Consider the following 20,963-nt stretch of genomic DNA (forward strand, 5'->3'; position numbering starts at 1 on the left):
CAGCATCCTCTTACCCTCTCGACCCTGGTTGATTTGTCGCGCCGGCCGCGACAATTGTACCTTCCTCTGAAGATTAGGTTTTGTTATGGCAGGAAGTTATAGTATTAATAGATGACCTTGAGTCTATAAAGGCTGTTTTAGCCTCTAAAAGCATAGATATATTCCATTTTTGCCCTGACTTCTAAGATGCAGTCCTTACTGGTAGTTCGTGGTACTGAGTCTCAAGGTGTGACATTTCTAGGGACATTAATTGAAACCCATTATATATGCATGTATTTTACCAGGCTCATTCCTCTCCAGAGGAGTCCAAAAACCAACCTCCAACTCCTGGCATGTGTGATCTCTGAAATCTCTGCACAACCTTCAGCTTTCAATAGCTACTCTCTTCGAAGCCTCCTAGTGTCTTCCCCTGCACATGCCTAGCTTAGGTATTATTTAAGGACCTATGGGAAATTTTTAAGCAGATTTTTGGGGCTTCTTCTTGGTCAGTCTTTATTTTCCATTAGGAAAAACTCAAGGTATTTCAGGATGAGGTTCTATGTTCCCTATAACAGCCCCCATTTCTCCAAAAAGCCCTGGTTCTTCTTCTTCTTCAAGAATAGTATTTTAGAAACCTAGATCTGGGTAGGCAGTAAGTGTTCTCATTCCTACTGGACTGCCATTGCTACTGGGCCTTCTGAACTGAGAGGTCTTGGAATATAAGAATGTGTCCTAGCCTATGCACGTGCGCACGCACATGCGCGCGCGCGCGCACACACACACACACACACACACACTATCCATCCATCAAAAAGCATGAATTCATACTATCTACTTCCAACTCCAATCCAATCCAACACCACAGTGTTTTAGTCTTCTCTCTCTTCTTGTTTGTAAAATTTCTCTTGGACAGTGAGAAGCTTTCATGAGCTACATGTTTACTTGTTCAACCCTAGTATACACATAAAAGTTTTGCAATCACTAATTCACAACATTGTAAGAAACAAATTTTTGAACTGAAGTGAAGGATTTCTGGACTATTCTTTTTGTAGTCAGTCTTACATATCTGGTCAAAATACAGCTTTCCAAAGTAAATTTGGTTTCCTTCCTTGTGGTTATGTTATTCATTACAGTTTAGTCTATTTTGCATTCCCTCTGCTACCTGGCAGATTATTATTTTTTTTTTAACTTACAGTAATATCCACTCTTCATGGTGTACATTTCTGTAGGTTTTGCCAAGTGCATAGAGTTGTGTATCAATCAACAGTCACAAGAGAACAATTCCGTCACTCCCAAATTCCTTTGCGCTGCCCCTTTGCAACCATCCCCTTTTCTTACTCCTTGCCCCTGAACATCATTGATTTGTTGTCCTTCCCTAGAGTTTTGTCTTTTCTCAAATGCCATACAATGGAATCATGGAATAAATGGTTTTTCATATTTGGCTGCTTTCCCTTAGCAAAATAAATCAAACTGAGGTATAAGTTACATGCAATGCAATATACATATCTTGAGTGTATAATGTGTTGTGACAAATGCATACACTTAGGTAACCTATACTTCTTTTGAGAGGCAGAATATTCTCTTCACCCCATAAAGTTCCCTCATGTCACATTTCAGTCAATCCCTGCTCCTTATCCCTCACCTCCACAACCTGAGTTTAGATGCAACCAATACTCTGATTTTTTTCCTATCAGTTTTTTTTTTTTGCTGTTCTTAAAATTAATACAAATAGATTCATATAATATTTACTCTTTGTGTGGCTTATCTTGCTCAGTATATTCCTACAGCAAATTTTAATTAACTTATAATAGAAAATAAAATGTTTCCTATACACCAGAAGTCTCATAAATGCCATATATATGTTAACTAACTGAATCCTTAATACAAATCTACAAAGTAGGCATTTCATTGTTTCTATTTTACAGATGAAGAAATAAAACTTTAGGACAAAAAGTCTGTCATTTATTTGAGGTAACCATGTCTAAAGGAGAGAAACAAGATTGGGCAGAATAAGAGACTGAACTCTAGTAAAGTTAAAAACAGAGGTAACATTTGATCCCCTGGGAAGTTCTAGAGCTGGGGTAGCCCTTCAGGGGTGTCACAAATTGAGGCAAAGGAAATGGGCATTTGTATGCCTCGTATGAACTAGTCATTGGAATTGGGTTGCCCCTTGAGGGTGGACATAAACGTAGGTGTGGCGCTTTCCTTTGGCCCAAGAGAATTCCAAACAGAATGGCAGGACAAGCCGTTAGAACGCTTCCAGCAGCTGGAGGAATGAGTAACTTAGTCCTGAAAGAATCTGAGAAATATATCACTGTCACCATTATGGCCCAACACTTACGCCACTTGGATACACTAGCTTCTTAAAAGTAAATGCACACAAGATTCTGGTTGGTCATCTTAGTTTCTGCATCTCGGATGCAAACTTTCAAGATGAAGCACAGTAGAACAAATTATAGACAGCTCTCAAAAGCAGCTTTTCATGGTGTTGCAACTGATACTTTGTTGTTTTTTTTAACGATTTGAGAGAGAAAGAGGGAGAGAGAGCCAGTACAAGTTGGAGGAGATGCAGGGGGTAAGGCAAGAGACAAACCGACTCCATGCTGAGGGCAGAGCCCAGCGTGGGGGCTTGATATCACCACCCTGAGATCATGACCTGAGCTGAAACCAAGAGTTAGGCAGGTCCTCAACCAACTGAGCCACCCAGGCACCTTGCAACTGATACTTAATCACCACACTTCTACTATCCCATCCTAGATTCCCTACACCCTTGACTACAACCTCTGCTGGACAAGGAGGCTTACTTGGAAGGATGATCCAGATCCTCACCTCTGAGGATTTTGAACACCTGGTCAACATGCCCTTTTCAGGATATAGCTGCTACATTTATCAACAAAATTGGGGAGAGAGACATCCCAAAGGATTACCTGAGTGCCAAATGTCTTCTCTGCCCTCACTGTAGAACAGAAACCCCACATCCTCTGGCACAGGACCACCTGTGCAGAAGCTAGGGTGAATTTTTTCCTCAGGTGCTGGTCTCATAGCAATCACAAGGCTCAATGGGACCCTTACTTTGCTGGGAAAAGTGTTCCCTCTCTGGAAACTAGGGCTTTTAGGTGATTTTTGTGCTTTCCTTCCAAGAGCCCACAACCCATCTTATATGAACACTTGTGAAGGCGACTGTTCTAGACGATAGGTGGGAGCATCAGTGCTTTGACAATGTCCAAGACAGTATGGTAGCTGACAGAATTCAGAGATAAGAACTTTCTGCCCAGATGACTGACAAAAGTAGACTGAGAAGCAGAAGGGGTGAACAGTTCTGGATAGCTTCCATTTGCCCCAATGGACCCACTTTCTCTACCTTGCTCAACCTAGTAACGTTAATCAATATGAGCTGCATCAATGGGCTTCCTCGCCTTAGGTCTCTGGCTGGGTTTGGTCAATGGGGAGCCTGGGCATGAAATCAGAAGGATGAAAGAAGGTGAAGTCACACAAGATCATGACTCACCTTCTCAACTCATTAGGGTCTCTGCTCAAGCGTCCTTTAACTAAGAGGTTTTCCCTTTCTATGCCTATACAATGGAAAGATCCCAATCCCCTTTAACTATTTTATAATGCTTTGTTTTTCTGCTCAACACTCAAAATAGCACGTTTTGATTTTTTCATAATCTGTCTTTCCCCCATTAGAATGTAAGTGCTTCAATAGCAAAACTTGAGTTTCACATATTGCTATGAACACCAGTGTCTTAAACAGTACCTGACATATACATTATACTCAATAGATAGACTAGTGGTTAAGAACATGGACTGTCTGGGTTCAAATCCAGGCTCTACCATTTACTAGCCAGGGAGCTCAGGCAAGTAACAGGCAAACTACCATGTTAGTTTTCTCTACTGTAAAATGAGGACAGTAACAGTACATATTTCCTTAAGCTTACATTGAGTACTCAGTAATATCCTCAGAAGAGTGCCTCATCTATAGGAAGGGCTATGTAAGTGTTCAGTCATTTATTAATGTACTGAAATAATCCAGTATAAAAAAATGATCCCAACATAAGGAACAATTCACAAGAAAAAACCTAATCCTGAATGTGCTTGTACATCAAAATACATTAAAAAAAATGACAGAAATGACAAAAAAGTGTTAATCCATACCCACAGCACAAGACTTTAATACATATCTATCACTAAATAAATTTGAGGACAGAAATCTCAAAGTACATACTATATCTGAAAACACAATTAGCTTGAGTTTATGGGTACATACTCTACACCTAAAACTTAAGAGAATAAACATTATTTTCAAAGAAACATGAAACACTAATAAAATGTGACCAACTAATAGGCTTACCAGTTAGATATTGCATTTAGCTGGACAGGAACAGAACATCACTTCAAAAACAAACTAAAAAAAGGACTTTGGCTTCAACCAGTTAGAGGTTACTTTTAATCATATAAGGACAAGTCTGGGAACAAGCAGTCCAGAGCAGATACTGCCAATCAGAAGTTCTGGAGATGCCCATATCATTGTAATTTTGTGCTGCACTGTGGTTTTTGTAATTATGATAAAAATATAGCTCTTCCAACTCTTGGCCTTGAGTCCATTTCCAAGAGAAAGAACGGGCAAGATGAACAGGATATAGATGAGGCAAACAAGCCAAATGATGTTCTCCCCAGTGACTTCTACCTACTTCTATATGGTCAGGAGAGTAAGGCAATACCCCTCTGGGCTTCAAAGAAGCCTTATAGATTATTTTCAATCCTGCTCATTGATAACTTGAACAACAATAAAAACATTTTTTAAAGTAAATAAGCAGGGGACAATGGACATTGGGAAAGAAGCTAAACAAAATGCCATACTAGGGTAAAAAGGTAAAAAAAGAATCAGCATCATCAACTCCACTTACTTACTTGACAATAATGCCTTTAAACTATGAAAAGTACACAGTAAATATAGTTTAATTTCCACTACGAGAAAAGAATTTACTCAGGAGATACCCAGAAATGCCTTTCTGGATATGCTCTGTACTAATATTTTTAAAGAGTAAATTATAGCAAACATATTACATACAAAACTATGGGACATAACTTAAGGTTTATTTTAGGGTACAGCTATAGATATATGTTTATACTAAAACAAAAGACTAAAAACTAATGAATTAGTGGCCCAGTCTTAGGATGAGACACTGATAGAGGCAATCCCATACTCACTATTCTTTCCATTCCCAGTTGATTTTGTGGCCCCTCAGTAAAGAGCTGAGGCATCCTCCTACTGATTACTTTTCTAGGGTTTGCCTCCAATGTAGGTTCTCACAAATCAACAAAGAATCACTAAAAGATTTTTCAAAATTAATACACTCACAACTTCTGCATCCAGAGAAAACTTGGTATTTTTCCTAATGTAGGAGGTATTAGTCAAGGCATTCCCTTGGTCTTTATATGCACAAGTGTCTGCAGGGAATTCTGAGCTTCCTAAGGAATGTGGAAAAATGACTTTGCAGGACTGATGACATTCAACAGGACTCTCTCTCCGGGATAAATCCTCATGCTTCTTAGAAACTGAGAGGACATTCAAGGCTTTCCCACAGTAACTGTGTTCAGAATCTCTCCCCATCTTTTGCTCGGTAATGCGAACACTTGTGCTGAAGGGTTTTCCACATTCTTTCTATGAATATTCCTCAGTAGTGATTTCTCACATGTGCTCTCAGTGATGGGAGTCCATGAAGGTTTCTGCATTCTGATGATATTCGTAAGGTTTTCTCCTTAGTCTGAACTGTTGCATGACTCCCTAGAAATAGCACGAAGGCTTTCCTACAGCTACGGTCTTCTTCAGGTTTCTCCCCGCAAGTAATCTTTTGTGGACGTTGGGGTGAGTCTGAGTTGCAAGCTTACCACAAAGATTGCACGCATGACGTTTCTCTCCAGAGTGAATTAACATGACTTATTAAAGGCTACTTCATATAGACTAGGTTAAAAGCACGAGAATCCGCTAAAGGCTTTTCCTCACTGATTTCATGGCAAGCTTCTCAGATGGTTCCTTATGATCTGTCTGCTACTATACATAACCTGTGTAGTTTCTTCCCACACTGTGTGAGCAATACAGTCTGGAAGAAGTGATAACAGATTCTTCGGAGGCTAGGTCGAAAAAGACAATGTGGCTTCTGCATTAGCACTCCCATAGATCAAATGCTTTGGGAGGAACCTGCTGCTGCATCATGAAGATACTTATAGCCCTGTGGAGAGTGAGGTAATGAAGGTTCCCTGCCAACAACTGGCATTAATGTGCCAGACATGTGAGCTAGCCATTTTGGAAGAAGATTCTTCAGCAGTAAAGACTCAGATGAGCATTGCTCCAGCTCACATCTTGGCCTCACCTCATGATAGATCCTGAGCCAGAACTACATAGCTAAGCCGTTTCCAAATCCCTGACCTACAGAAACTGAGATAATTAACGTACGTTGTCTGAAGCCACTGTGCTTCGGAGGGAAATTTGTTACGCAGCAACAGCTAACTCATACATCTAGTGAGTTCCCATCAGTTGTCTGAGAATTAAGAAATCAATGAATGCTTTCCTAGTTATTGTATTCATATCCACCTATTATGTATTCTCTTGTGCACGGAAAGGTAAGAGTTAGTGGTGAAAGATTTTCCACAATGATTACATTCGTAGGGTTTTTCTCCAGTGTGAGTTCTCACGTGTTTCTTAACAGCTGAGAGATTATTAAATGCTTTCCCACAGTTACTGCATTCATAGGGTTTCTCCCCAGTATGGATTCTCTTGTGCACAGTAAGAGAAAAGCTACTGCTGAAGGATTTTCCACACTGATTACACTCATAGGGTTTTTCTCCAGTATGAGTTCTCATATGCTGTGTCAGATATGAGCTCTTCCTAAAGGTCTTCCCACAATCGTGGCACTCATAAGGTTTCTCCCCTGTATGAATACTATTGTGTCCAGTAAGGGAGGACCTTGTGCTGAAGGCCTTGCCACACTGATTACATTCATGGTGATTCTCTCTTGTATGAATTCTCTTGTGGCTTTTGAGGTTGCAACTAGTGCGAAAAACATGAAAACACTGATTACATTCATAGGGTTTTTCTCCAGTGTGAATTCTCACGTGCAGTCTAAGGGAAGAGGGATCATTGAAGGCTTTCCCACAGTCATTGCATTCATAGGGTTTCTCTCCATTATGTATTCTCTTATGAATAGTAAGGTAAGATCTACTGCTGAAGGATTTGCCACACTGATTACAGTCATAGGGTTTTTCTCCAGTATGAATTCTCTTGTGCTGAGTGAGGTTAGATTTTGTGCTGAAGACTTTAAAGCACTGGTTACATTCGTTGAGTTTCACTCCAAGGTGATTTCTTTCCTGTTAATTGAGAGATGAATCATAACTGTAATTTATAGTATTTTTAATGTTCAATGAATTTTTATGCATATGAACTCTCTTTCCCAGGAATTCTGATATATTATTACAATTGATGTTTTGGCTATTTTTCATGCTTATATATGGCTTCTGCCTGGTCTGAGCTTTTAAAAATTACAAAAGATGGATGCTTTGCCACAATTCCTTATCATTATTCACAGAGCATCTTCTGATAAACTCTGATAAACCACTTTGTATTTCTTTTTTCTTTTTTAAAGATTTTATTTATTTATTTGACAGGCAGAGATCACAAGCAGGCAGAGAGACAGGCAAATAGAGAGAGAGGTGGAAGCAGGCTCCCTGCTGAGTAGAGAGCCCGATGCGGGGCTCGATCCCAGGACCCTGGGATCATGACCTGAGCCGAAGGCAGAGACTTTAACCCACTGAGCCACCCAGGCGCCTGAACCACTTTGTATTTCAACAGCCAATATTCTGGTCACATTTAAGAAAATATTTACTTGTAGAAACTCCCAGTGAAGAAACAAGTTTGGAGCTAACTTACAGTTTTCCCCAAATTCACAGCTTTTCACAGAAATCTCTCCCGAGACACAATTTCCCATGATGTAAATGACTTTCTTTTAATGACTCTGTTTACTTTGCGACTTTTCTAACTTACTCTCCTACTGTGCAAAAAAAAAAAAAACAACCCAGAAATCAGCCATATTAGTCTTACCGCTTTTATACCACTGGAATGTTCTTTTCTAAAATCATGTTTCTTGGGAGTTAACCATTTGGCTTTAAGTACTGTGTCCAAATCTGGGGGAAAAAAAATGAAAAGAAATTTAAGTTGATGGAGAAAAGAAATAGTAAAGTGCACATATGAGTAAATGCAGACTCTGAGGGATCAGCATTTTGCCATGAAAGGGCAAGGAGTATGAAAATTGTAGGTATTCAAAAAATGATTCTAAAAGGACTAAGACTGATCAGAGATTTAAGAAGAAGGGATTATCAGGAATGCAAAGTAGAAGGCATTGAAGAAAGTGCTCATATGCGATTTATTTAAAAAGGAAAAGGACTATTATAGCATTGTATGGTGACAGATGGTAGCTATACCTGTGGTAAGCATAGTACATCTTAAGAAACTTGTCAAATCATGACACTGTACATCTGAAACTAATGTAACATTGTATGTAATTACACTTTAATTAAAAAAAAAAATGAAAATGTGTCTTTTTTCCCCCCTCCGACTCCAAGGTAATAATGTATGGGATACTTAACAAAAGGCAAAAAGGAAAGAAAGAATGTATACAAGGAAGCTCATACCAAATGTTCTTGACCATCTTTGTCAGAGAAAAAGACATTGTATAAACTTCCCTGTTTGACATTTCCTAAATGTAATACTCCCATGCCCCAAATCACCGACCAGAGCTATTCCTCAAAATGACTCGTCTCCACCCTTCCACCTGATGCTCACCTGGACAGGAGCCTGGGAGGATTCCCCGCTCCTCCGTCACCACCTTGTCTTCTTGTTCCAACTGGGAGATCAGACTGGGTTTATCAACGTGATACCCTATTCACAGAGAAAAGACAGAAGATGTTGGGTGACTGTACAGGTGACAAGCAACCTCATGAAACTGGAGCCGACAATTCTGAAGATGATCAAGTATGGCTTTTGCAGCAGTGGAATAACTACACATAAATTGTAATGAATATAGTTACTCCCAAGAAACAAAAATTCAAGCACACCCAATACCCAAGTGACAGGACATACACTGTCCCAAAGTCCATGTCCAAGTTTACATACATACTTTAGAAGCTCTAAAGCTTTTAACCATGGAGAATGTAAAGTCAGGGTAAGGAACAGCTATTCAGTTCACAGGGAAGGCATCAGACAGAAAGTTCCATGAGGGTGGGGACCACATCTGTCTCATTCATCACTGTATTCCTAAACCCATCACAGACCCAGGGACACAGAAGTGCTTCAGAAAGACTGGTGAGAAGAGACAATAGTGAAAACTGAGGGATATTGAACCAAAAGCCCATAACTCTAAAAAAACAGTGAATAAACTGGGGAAAACCATCAGAATCAACTTTATCAGAACTTTGGAAACTTATCAAAAGTTCATAGCAACTTGGAAATTGTTTATTCAAGGACAACAACCAGCTGACATTTTCACTGACTCTTGTCTCATCCTCTATCCTCTGCTTTGGCTGTGACCTTGAAGATGAGAGCCCACATTCCTAGTACCAGAGTGAGCAGGATGGACCTTATTCTCAAAGTTCTGTGGTTGTTTTGATCTTTCTGAAGGTTTGGCTCCAAGGGCTTGCCTTTATTTATCTAATCTCAAATTCTCCAAGGGCTGAGCTGGGTACTCAGTGGGGATGTACTGAATACATTTCAAGGAAAATATATTAGCCACCACTGCCTGAGGCCTATGAAATATTACAGGAAAACAAAAGACTGCCCAAGAAACTTGGGAAGAAAAGTATGGAATAAGATGTTTGGGGGAATTTTTAAAAGTTGCCCCCCCACCCCAAAAAGTTGCCCTCCCATTTCTTTGAATCTAGAAGGCTAGGATTGGGCACATGCTCAGAAAAGACCTGAAATAGCACTAAGTCCTCAGCTTTGGCTGACCTTTAAGTTCTGCACAAGCAGAAAGTGAAGATTAATGGCAGAGTTGTAAAGTGCCTGCTGATTTGAAGGTATGTTCCTATACACACACACGGAACACATCTGCAGAGACAACAGGTTTTTACTTTTTGTTCCAAGCCTTTAAAAAAATCTTTAACCATGAAGTTTATGTAATAGTCTTCTGGGACCACACATGACAAGTACGGACATTACAAAATTAGTTCAGGAGTATCACTAAACATACATACAACAAGCAACAACAACAAATTTTAGTGATGGGGAAAAACCTGATTCCAGAATTGCCATACAATAATGTTCCAAATGTCCATTTTGCAACAACAATATTTTGAGGCAGGAAAAGAAATAAATATGTGGCCCATTACAGGAAAAAAAAAAAAAATTCCTCTCTGAGGAAGCCCGGCTGTTAGACTTAGTAGTCAAGGAATTTAAATCAACTATTTTAAAGTATGCTCAAAGACGAAAAGAAAACTGTGTACAAAGAATAAAGGAAACCATAAGGATGAATTCTCATGAAATAGAACACATGTTAAAAAAACAGAAATTACAAAAAGAACCTACATAGAAATTTTGGAGTTGGAAAGTACAAAAACCGAAATGAAAAAAAGTCAGAAGAGCTGTCGAATGGCAGATATTGGCAGGAAGAAGAAAGAATCAATAAGCATGAAGACAGGACAATTTCTACTACCTCACTGGAAGAAGAGAAAGAAAAAAAAATGAAAAACAAACAAACAAACAAAAAAACACACACACAAAAAAACCATGAACAGAGCCCTAAAGACCTGTGGGATACCATCAAACACACCAAGAGACACATCATGGGAGTTCCTTAAGTGGAGAAGAGAATGAGGTAGAAAGAATATTTGAAGAAATAATGGCCAAAAACTTCCAAAAAAACTGATGAAAAACACAAATGGACACAACCAAGAAGTTTAAGAAACCTCAAGTAGGCTAAACTGAGATACAGAGATCACTAGCACATCTATCCTACAAGAAATGCTAATGGGAGGCTTTCAGGCTGAAATGAAAGGATAATGGATATTAACTCAAATCACACAAAGAAACAGAGAATCAGATAAATGAAAATACATAAACCAAGAATAATTATATTTTTGGTTTGAAATTCTCTTCTTTTTCTTACATGACTTACAAGAGAAATGCCTAAGCCCATAATTATGAATCTATGTTAATGGGCACAGAAGGCACAAACATGCAATTTGTGACAAAGCAATATAAAGGGAGTGTGTGTGTGCACACACCCACACAAGTGCAAAAATTTTGTATGCTGTTGACACAAAGTTGATACTAAACTGAAACAGACTGCTATAAGTTAAAATGTTAATTGCAGTTCTCCAAGACAACCATGAAAAAAAATAACTAAAACACAAAAAGAAATGACAGGGAATCCAAATGGTCCCCTAGAAAACATCTAACACAAAAATAATAATGAAAGAACTAAGGAACAAAAATGGTATAAGACATGTAGAAAATAACAAAATGGCGTACGTGGGTCTTTATCAGTAATTACCTTAAATGTAGATGGATTAATCTGTCCAAATAAAAGGCAGATTTTGGCAGAATAGATAAGAAATATCCAATTATATGCTATCCATGAAAGACTCAATTTACATCCAAACACACTAAGAGGCTGAAAGTCAACAGATGGAAAGATATATTCCATGCAGAGAGCAACCAAAAGATAATGTAGCTACATTAATTTCAGGGAAAACAGACGTTAAGATAAAAACTGTTACGAGACACAAAGATATTCTTTAATGACAAAAAGGTAATTCATCCAGAAAATGTAACAATTACAGACCAATAAAAACAAAATTCTACAATACTAGATTTCAAACTGACAGAATTGAAGGGAGAAAGAAATGGAGAGTTCTGTAATAGTCGCAGACTTGAACATCCTACTTTGAACAATGCGTAGAACAACTAGTTAGAAGGTTAATAAGGAAAAGGAGGACTTAAATAATCCTACAAACTCACCAGACCTAACAGACATATAAAATACTCCGCTCCACCACAGAACACACATTCATCCATACACATATGGGACGTTCTCCAGATCAGACAGACCCTATGTTAGGCCGTAAAATGAGTTTGAATAAATTTAAAAGCAGTGAAATCATAGAAAGTATTTTCTCTGAATATAATAGAATCAAAAAAAAAATTAGTGACCGAAAGATGTGTCTTGGAAAACTTGATATTGTTAAGGTGACAATACTAACCAAAGTGATATACTGATTCAGCGCAATCAGCACCAAAACTCCAACAGCTCTTACTTGCATAAATGGACAAACTTGACCCTAAAATTCATGTGGATTTGCCAAGGATCTCAAACAGAGGAGTCTTGAAAAGGAATAAAATAGGAATTCTCACAATTCCTGACATCCAAACTTAGGTCAATCGGGCTCCTTGCTTGTCAGGGAGCCTGCTTCTCCCTCTGCCTCTGCCTGCCATTCTGTCTGCCTGTGCTCACTCTCTCCCTCTCTCTCTCTCTGACAGATAAATAAATAAAATATTTAAAAAACAAACACAAACAAACAAAAACTTAGGTCAAAGCTGGAGTACTAGATGCCGCAGCACCAGCACAAGAAGTGACACAGCGATCAATGGAACAGGACTGAGTGAGTGTAAACCCATACATCTGTGGTCAATTTCTGACAAGGGAATAAAAAACAATTCAATGGGGAAAGAACAGTCTCCTACAGAAGTGGACATTGCTGCTATCAGCACTGGGGTGCAGGTGTCCCTCTGAAGCAGAAATTTTGTAACCTCTGGATAAATACTGTTGAGTCATAGGGTAGAGGAATCTCCATCCTGTTTTCCAGAGTGGGTATACCAGTTTGCCTTCCCACCAACAGAGCAAGATGGTTCCCCTTTCTCCACGTCCTCACAAACACCTGATTCTTGTGTTGTTGATTTTAGCCCTTCTGACAGGTGTGTGGTCGTACCTCACTGTGGTTTTGATGTGTGTTTCCCTGATGATAAGTGATGCTGAGCACTTTTTCATGGGTCTGTTGGCCATCTGGATGTCTTCTTTGGAAAAATATGATTTCACTCATATGTGGAATTTAAGAAACAAAACAAACAAGCAAAGGCGGGGGTGGGGTGGGTGGGAAAGACACATAAATCCAGAAACAGACTTTTAACTATAAAGAACTCTGGTGTGTCAAAGGACACTATCAAGAAAATCAAAATATACCACCACATGGGAGAAATTATTTTTAAGTCATATTTTGGATAAAGAATCAGTGTTCACGATATATGACCAATCTTTATAGTCCAAGAACAAAAGATAAACAACCGAATTTCAAATGGGCTTGAACAGACACTTCTCCACAGAAGATTTACAAACCGCCGACTACTTCGTGAAAAAGTGCTCAACGTCATTAGTGATGAGGGAAATGCAAATCAAAACAACCACGGAATCCCCCTTCGTAACCATGGGGATGGCTACACCCAGAAAAACAAATGTTGGGGGGGATGCGGGGAAAAGAGAGCCCTCACACCTCCGTGCAGCTGCCGTGGAAAATGGTGCGCAGCTCCCCAAAAGGCTAAACGTGGTAACACGTGACTCAGCCTTCTCCTCCCAGACACATCCCCAGCAAAAGCAGAAACACGTGGAAAGGACAGCCTGGACACAAATACTCACAGCAGCACTGTTTGCAATAGCTGGTCAGTGCGAAACCACCAAATGTTTATCAACCAATGAATGAATTTTAAAAATGTGCATGTGATTCAGTCACGACGAGGAATAACGAGCTGGTAGAGGCCACGCCATAGCTGGACCTTTAACGACTGTGCTGCCCGAAAGCAAGAAGCCAGACAAAAGAGATCAGATCTTGGGGAACGCCGATGATGTGAACCGTTCTCAACAGGCACGGCCACAGAAACAGGAGGCAAACTAGTGGCTGCTGGCGGGGGGCAGGGAGAAAGGCACCGGGTACTGAGCACTTCCGGGGGCGGGGCTGAGAGGGGATGACACTGTTCCCCATTTGGACAGTGTTCTAGCTGCAGGGCAACGCCAATGTAGCAAAAGCTGCTGCGCTGTACGCTTTAGAATAGTTACAATGGCGAATTTTATGGTATGGGAATGTTATGACAATTAAAAAAAAAAAAAGGACAAAAGGAAGTCTTGTCACCTCAGTCATTTAATAAATGCAGGGCTGAGGCGGGGCTTACCCAGGGAGGCCAGGTTCCTGCAGGTCTCCCGCATCACGTCTCTGTACAGTGTTCTCTGAGAGGGGTCCAGCAGCTCCCACTCCTCCTGCGTGAACTCCACGGCCACATCCTCGAAGGTCACCAAGTCCTGAGCCGTCATAAGAATCAAGGCTTAGCCAAGGACTACCCCCACCAAGCGATAAGGCGACAGGAACAGAAACCGGGAACCCCAAGCTTAAGATAGACGGGCAGGGTTCCGAGCTGTGCTCTCCACTGCTTCTGGGCTCAGCCTGCAGTGCTCCTCCCCTGTCTACTGACGCCCACTGCCAAGGTGAAATGTACTTCTAATTCCCTTATTCCAGGGAGACTGTGAAATCCTGCAGTCTTATCTCCCTCTGTCTCGGGGTTGAGCACAGGCCCGGGACATGGCAGATACCAGAGAAATACCTGGTAAATGAATGAGTGATTTCCTCACAGCCCCCATCAATCACTTGAGTCTAGGACACTTGAGTTTACCTTCCCCTTAAAATTCTCAGTGGAACATGACGTAGCCAGTGACCCTGGAGGAAGCTTTGCTGCGTAGAAAATGTTGACAAACACGGCCGCTGGCTGGGCAGCCCCTCACCCCCATCAGATGCCCGGAGACCCTGCGCCGTCCGAGGCCTGGTTTGGCTGTGGGGCTCCAGGTCACTGAGAGATAATCCGACTGCTGATCAAGGGAATAGTGATTTGGAAAAAGGGGTGTCTGACTCACCGGTAACCAGCTTGTCGGGAAGCCATGCACCGACCCTTCCTCCTCTGTGCATCCTTTTTGAGGAGAGGCTGAGAACAGGGAAGGCTGAGCTGGAGAAGAAGAAGTGAGTCCGAGGAGGTAGGGATGGCTCTGTATTCTAGCACTCACCAGTGTGGGGGCTTCATACACCTACCTGTAACTGACCATACCCCAACGCGCGCGCACACGCACACACACACGTGCATACACAGCTTTCACAGGAGGCCAGAGCAGAGCCCTGTCTCACCAAGGCCAAGACTCTTACTGCACTGGAGGGAAAGGTGATAGTTCTCCTTTCACAGTGGAGGAAACTGAAGTTCAAGGGCTAGCACTATTGTTTTATCAAGTTTACAGAAAGAATTTGAGGCATAATTCAAAAACTCTCCCATATTCACCACACAGGTGACATCACCACAGTCGCCCAAACCAGTAACACCCCAAATCCCAAGAACCACATGGGGTCCCTGTGACTCCCGCTCTGTGGTGCAGGGGCCTTTAATGCTTCGACTCTGGGGACCCCCCAACTTACCGCAGGTGGGGGAGAGAACCATGGCTGCCATCCTGGGACTCAGACAGAGAACCCGGACGCTCCTCCTCCCGTCCCCACTGCGTACGCAGGCCAGGTTCTGGAAGAAACGGGGAAACAGGAGCATTCACAGCCTCTCTCCCTCCCCAGGCTACTGAGGACGGACCTGTCGCAGCCTGCCCACCGTGTCCTCCTTCGAAGCGCACGTGGGGTCTCTAGTCCTGGGTCTTTACTTTGCTCAGAAGGTGATGAATGAACGCAGGGCATGTGAAGGCAAAACTTGTCCTCTTCTGTCCTAACCGGTACGACCAGCACGGGCCTGCGCCGCCCCCACTGGAATCCTCAGGCTCACCGAGTCTCAGGGCACGTTCTCCCCATCCAAGTGCTTGTCACACACACAGTCCCAGCTACGACCCTTTACCAGCTGGACACGCTGGCACCTGCCTCCCATCAGTCCTTCCCCCGCCAGTCCCACCACTGTCAGATGATGTCAGAGGGCGTGCGGATGACCCTCACCGTGTTGCGAGTTTGCCTCCATCCACGTTGGCCGCACCTTCCATCGGCACCACCCTAGACCCTGTCTTCACCAACCCTGTTCCACCATCTAGAACAGCAGCTCAGAAATGTCTCTCTGAACCCAGCCTCCCAGACGGCGCCCTCGTGCACTCCGTGTCTCTCTACCACACAAAGGACTCGGTCCAGCCGCTCTCCTGCTTCCTCAGGCAAGCCCTGTCCTCACGTCCCGCTTCCCCAGCTTGGATTTCACGAGCCCTCGCTTTCGCACGTCCTCATCTCTCCACCCCCCCTCACGCCTGCCCAGCAGCGCTCCCACCAGGCGTGATTCCAAACCTCTGCCTGCGCCGTGATGCCGCCACCTCTAGGGCAACACGGTCACGAGCATGCAGAGCCCTTGACCCTGCGCGGCACCCTGCAGGTCAGTGCAGCTCCCCACCCGCCCACCTGCTCCCATCTCTTTACACCCCACACGCCCTCCTCTCTTTCCCTCCAGAGGAACCAGCTTCCTAGATGGTCCTCAGTGACCCAAGCCTCCTGGTGTCCATACCCACCTGCATCAGGCTGATCCACGTGACAAGAGTACCCTGGAGGTGACTCGGAGAGGAACTGAGGCCTCCGTCCAACAGCAGGACCCGCGTGCCGGCCTGGAAGCCAACCGCCTTGGCAGTGAACCCTCAGCGCCCAGCAAGACTTTGGATCGCTGCAGCCCCAGCGGACATCCCGCCGGCAACTCATCAAAGTCCCTGAGCTAGAACCTTCTAGTTGAGCTGCTCTGAGTTCCCCAACCACAAAAACCATGAAAGATGACACATGATCATTACTGTCTTCAGTCAATGAGGTTTGGGACAATCTGTCGGGGACAACAGGTAACAAACACACCCTCGCTTGCAGCAGCTGGTCCTGCCTCCTACTTCTCAGAGTAACCTTCACGGGAGGAACTCTACCTGCTCGCGTAGGCCCCCCTCCGCAGCGGCCGCATGCACCACAGTTCCTGCCCTCCCTCCTGTTACAGACTTGGAGCTGACCCCGTTCTGTATCAGGCCAGCATCTGCTGCTCTGTTCTGGGCTCTGTCCTGCCTGATGTTTGAGGAGCTGCGCACAACGGACTGTCTCATGCCTGCCCTGCCCTTCCAGCTCGACCACGCTATGGATGCTTTCTTACACTATGGAAACCCGATGCAGTGTTTTTCAGTAGTGAAACAAATCTATCTTCCGTTTTCTCTCTTTTACTACCCAGCCCCTCGCTCTCTGATCACAGGCACAGGGTCTCGCTCTGACTCATTTCCTCCTCAGCCCAGGACCCTCTGGTTTTCTCCACGACCATTTCAAGGACACAACCCTTGGTGGAACCTCCTGTGATCTTATATCTTATTCATAATAACAGAGATGCACCAGGCAACTACACAGATAACCTTTTTTTTTTTTTTTTTTTTAAACCTGTCAGATCAACAGACCTAGTGGACCACATCTCCTCTTGGCAAGCCTGTCTGGAAAGGCACGCTCATACACTGCTGGGACCTAATTCCTAAGGAAGGAAAATTGCCAGCTGCAGGCAAAATGCAGCAACATTTACACCCTCCCTGCCAACCACAATCTAGGAACCTATCTCCAGGATACACAAATACTAAAGGACAAGGACACAAATACTAAAGGTCAAGGGTGTGATGATTCACCCCAGCCTTACTTAGAATATCAAAGGACCATCAATAGGGAATCAGCTCAATGAACTAGGGACTACCCACAGAATGAAGAAACTCTCCCAGCCAAAAAAGAAACAGATGATCTCTAGGTATTGATAGACATTCTTATCGCCAATAAATTTAAGTGAAAAAAAAATTAAATTAAAATTAAGTGAATTAAAAAATTTTTTTTTTAAATTTTTATTTATTTATTTGACAGAGATCACAAGTAGGCAGAGAGGCAGGCAGAGAGAGGACGAAGCAGGCTCCCCGCTGAGCAGAGAGCCCGACACGGGGCTTGATCAGAGGAACCTAAGATCACTACCTGAGCCGAAGGCAGAGGCTTAACCCACTGAGCCACCCAGGTGCCCCAGTGAATTTAAAAATTTTAAACTTAATTAAAATTAAATTAAAATTAAGTGAAAAAAAAAGTTTCAAAGCAGTGTCATCCCTATAAAAAGGGATGTTTCCTTTTTATAAAAAGGGAACGAATGCCTCCTTTCCCTGGAGTTCGGGAATCAAATGTAACTACATACAACCCAGCTTCTTGAGGTCTCTCTGTGTGTCCTCCCTGCACCCAACAGATCAACGCAATAAAGGCTGTTGAGTGTGAGCAGGGAGGGGAACCTGGGACACTAAGAGTTTGGGCCGGGTGGAGAGAGAGTTCAGGGCCTCTTTGCCTCCTGGGCCTCTGTGCCAAAGGTGTCCAGACTCCACTCCTCAGAATCTGTGAAAGTGTGAGCTTCCATAGACAAGGGATTGTGGAGCTGTGATTAAGGTAAGGCTCCCGAGATGCGGACAGTATCCAGAATTATCCGGGTGAGCCCAAGGTCATCACAAGAGGTCTTACAAGAGGGAGGTAAGATGGTAAGGTCAGAGAAGGAGCTGGGATGATGGAAGTAGGAGTCAGAGAAAGAGACTGGAAGCTGCTACCTACCTCCCCCTGCCCCGCCCTGAAGACAGAGGCAGGAGCCCTGAGCCAAGGCCCGCAGGCGGCCTCTGTGAGAGTGTGAGGGCCTACTTAGCCAGAGCGATTCCATCCAGTTAATCAGTGATTTTGTTGTTGATGCAGAAAAACTTAAACTGACCCTGCTCCCCTCCTCCCCCAGGGGACTGACTTAAAAAGCAAGTCCGGGAAACCAGTCCCAGGTAACAACCCCCAAATACAAGGGCGGGTCAGGCCAGGTGGAGACATCCAACCAGTGGGGGGCGCATACTGTCTCCCTAGCTACCAAGGAGTGTGGGCCCCGCCTTTTGGGTGCCAATTCTGACCAAGGTGATAGGCTCATTCAAATATCTACTATAGGGTAAATTGTGATTCAACTGGTCACTTGTGTGTGACCTAGCATGACTATGCAGCTTTCTCTGTGTGTTAAAATCCCATCGGTCACCTGTGTGTGGCCAGGCTCAACCACATGACCCTTGCCCTTTAAAAGTTAGTAAGGCCAGGAGGGGTCGCCCTCTCTTTAAGAGGCGGCTCCGACCAGTTGCTTTGATTCTCCATGCTTGGCGCGAAATAAAGCTTTGCTTGAATTTCGCTTTGTATCAGTCTTGACCCTTTGATTACGGACCCATCAAGATGGAAAAGACACAGAAAAGGAGTCTCCCCTAGAGCCTCTGGAAGGAATGCAGCCCTGCTGACCACTGAGGATTTCTGCCTTCCAGAACGGGAGAAGAAATCCGTGTTGCTGTCCAAGTCTCCGGTCATTTGTTAGGGCAGCCACAGACAACTGCTGTGGAGCCTCCTTCCCTTCCGCAGGGGCAGGATGTCTCCTTTCTCCCCAACAGGGACCCAATCTGCACTTTGGAAGAGCCCCGTCACTGAGCTGAGCCATGAGAGGGCCGGGATCCTTCCCGGAGCCCCCAAGGAAAAGCAGGCTAAGCAGGTTACCTGGGGCACTTTCAGGCTCCGAGGACCCCATCAGGGTCTTCTGGCAGGTGACATGTCACAGGAGGGCAGAGGGGGTCTGTGCTCAGTTTAGAGATTCAGTGACGCCTGCAGATGGATGCATGTCTGTGCCAGAAGAAGGTCGGAGAGGGTGGGCCACCTGGAGCCAGTGCTGCCCAGCAGAACTTTCTGGGATGCCAGAGATGTCCTCTAACTCTGCTCTGTCCAGCTGGTAGCCACAGCCACATGTGGATACTGAGCCCTTGAAATGTGGCCAGGACAAATGAAAAAAAAAAAAAAAATGAAATTTTGATCGTGTTTCTCATTGGTTTCATTGAAATAGCTACAGGTGACTCATGGTTCCTGCAGTAGACAGGGCAGCTGTGGACTACTCAGGCCTGACTTCTTCCAGGATGCGGAGGGGGGTGCCTATGAGTGGCAAAGCAGGATGAAAGCATGGGCCTGGGTGAGGGGGGAGGCCTGCAGGTTCGCATGGACAGGAGCTGGGGGCAGAGGAAGGACCCGGTACCATCTAACAAACACAAGCACGAATGAAAGCATCGTTGCATTTTCTCAGTTCTGAACTCCCGGGTCTCCTCTTCCCACTTCTTTCCTACTCCACAACCACCACTGGGGCTTAGGGAACCATCACCTTGTCCCTTAACTTCCTCTTACCATGCCCGGTCTTGCCTCTGAAGTCTTCCTTCTGAATCCTGAAGTCCATTTTAATCCACATGCACTGACCAAAGGTGAATCACATCCTCCCGGTGCTCACATCGCTACCATCTCTCTCTACTGGTCCCAGAGCAGAGTCCAATCTAAGACCTGACCCAGTCCAGCCTGCCCTGCTCTGTGCTCCCCACTTTGCTGTCTCGGCTCAGCCATTCTGGTCTTCCCAGCTCATGGAGGACACAAGGCTCTCTCCTGCTTTGGGGTTGTCTTTATGCCACTCCCTTCGCCTGAAATGCTCTCTTGAAAATACTCCCTTGCTCCAAAAACTCTACAGCTAGCTAAATGTGACCCCAACCTCAGCTCTGAAGGTAAATGTCAGCCCTTCTCAAGGCCTCCCTGTTCCCTCGACTGAGTTCTCTGTGCCAAGCTCCCACATCACTCCTGTCATGAGTTGTTTAAAATCACAATTCCTGGGGCGCCTGGGTGGCTCAGTGGGTTAAAGCCTCTGCCTTCGGCTCAGGTCATGATGCCAGGGTCCTGGGATCGAGCCCCACATCAGGCTCTCTGCTCAGCAGGGAGCCTGCTTCCCTTCCTCTCTCTGCCTGCCTCTCTGCCTACCTATGATCTCTGTCTGTCAAATAAATAAATAAAAAATCTTAAAAAAAAAAAATCACAATTCCTGGGGGCCTGGGTGGCTCAGTAGGTTAAGGGTCCGCCTTCGGCTCAAGTCATGATCCTGGAGT

The 20,963-nt window shown here is 43.9% G+C and overlaps 1 protein-coding gene and 1 pseudogene across 1 annotated transcript; both read right to left on the minus strand.

Moving 5' to 3' along the window:
- LOC116883038 overlaps window positions 1-20,714 on the minus strand; it is a 101,724-nt pseudogene extending 81,010 nt beyond the window's left edge.
- LOC116883037 (zinc finger protein 558) lies at window positions 4,891-15,705 on the minus strand. Its single transcript, XM_032883904.1, has 6 exons — window positions 15,469-15,705; window positions 14,922-15,010; window positions 14,189-14,315; window positions 8,819-8,914; window positions 8,078-8,160; window positions 4,891-7,347 (listed from the first exon to the last, which is right to left on the minus strand). Exons 1-6 carry the CDS (start codon window positions 15,590-15,592, stop codon window positions 6,565-6,567), a joined length of 1,302 nt encoding a protein of 433 aa, XP_032739795.1. The 5' UTR covers window positions 15,593-15,705; the 3' UTR covers window positions 4,891-6,564.
- Window positions 20,715-20,963: the final 249 nt, after the last annotated feature.

This window comes from Lontra canadensis, unplaced genomic scaffold (assembly GCF_010015895.1).
Source record: "Lontra canadensis isolate GAN:19392208 unplaced genomic scaffold, GSC_riverotter_1.0 scaffold88, whole genome shotgun sequence".
Taxonomy (NCBI): Eukaryota; Metazoa; Chordata; class Mammalia; order Carnivora; family Mustelidae; genus Lontra; species Lontra canadensis.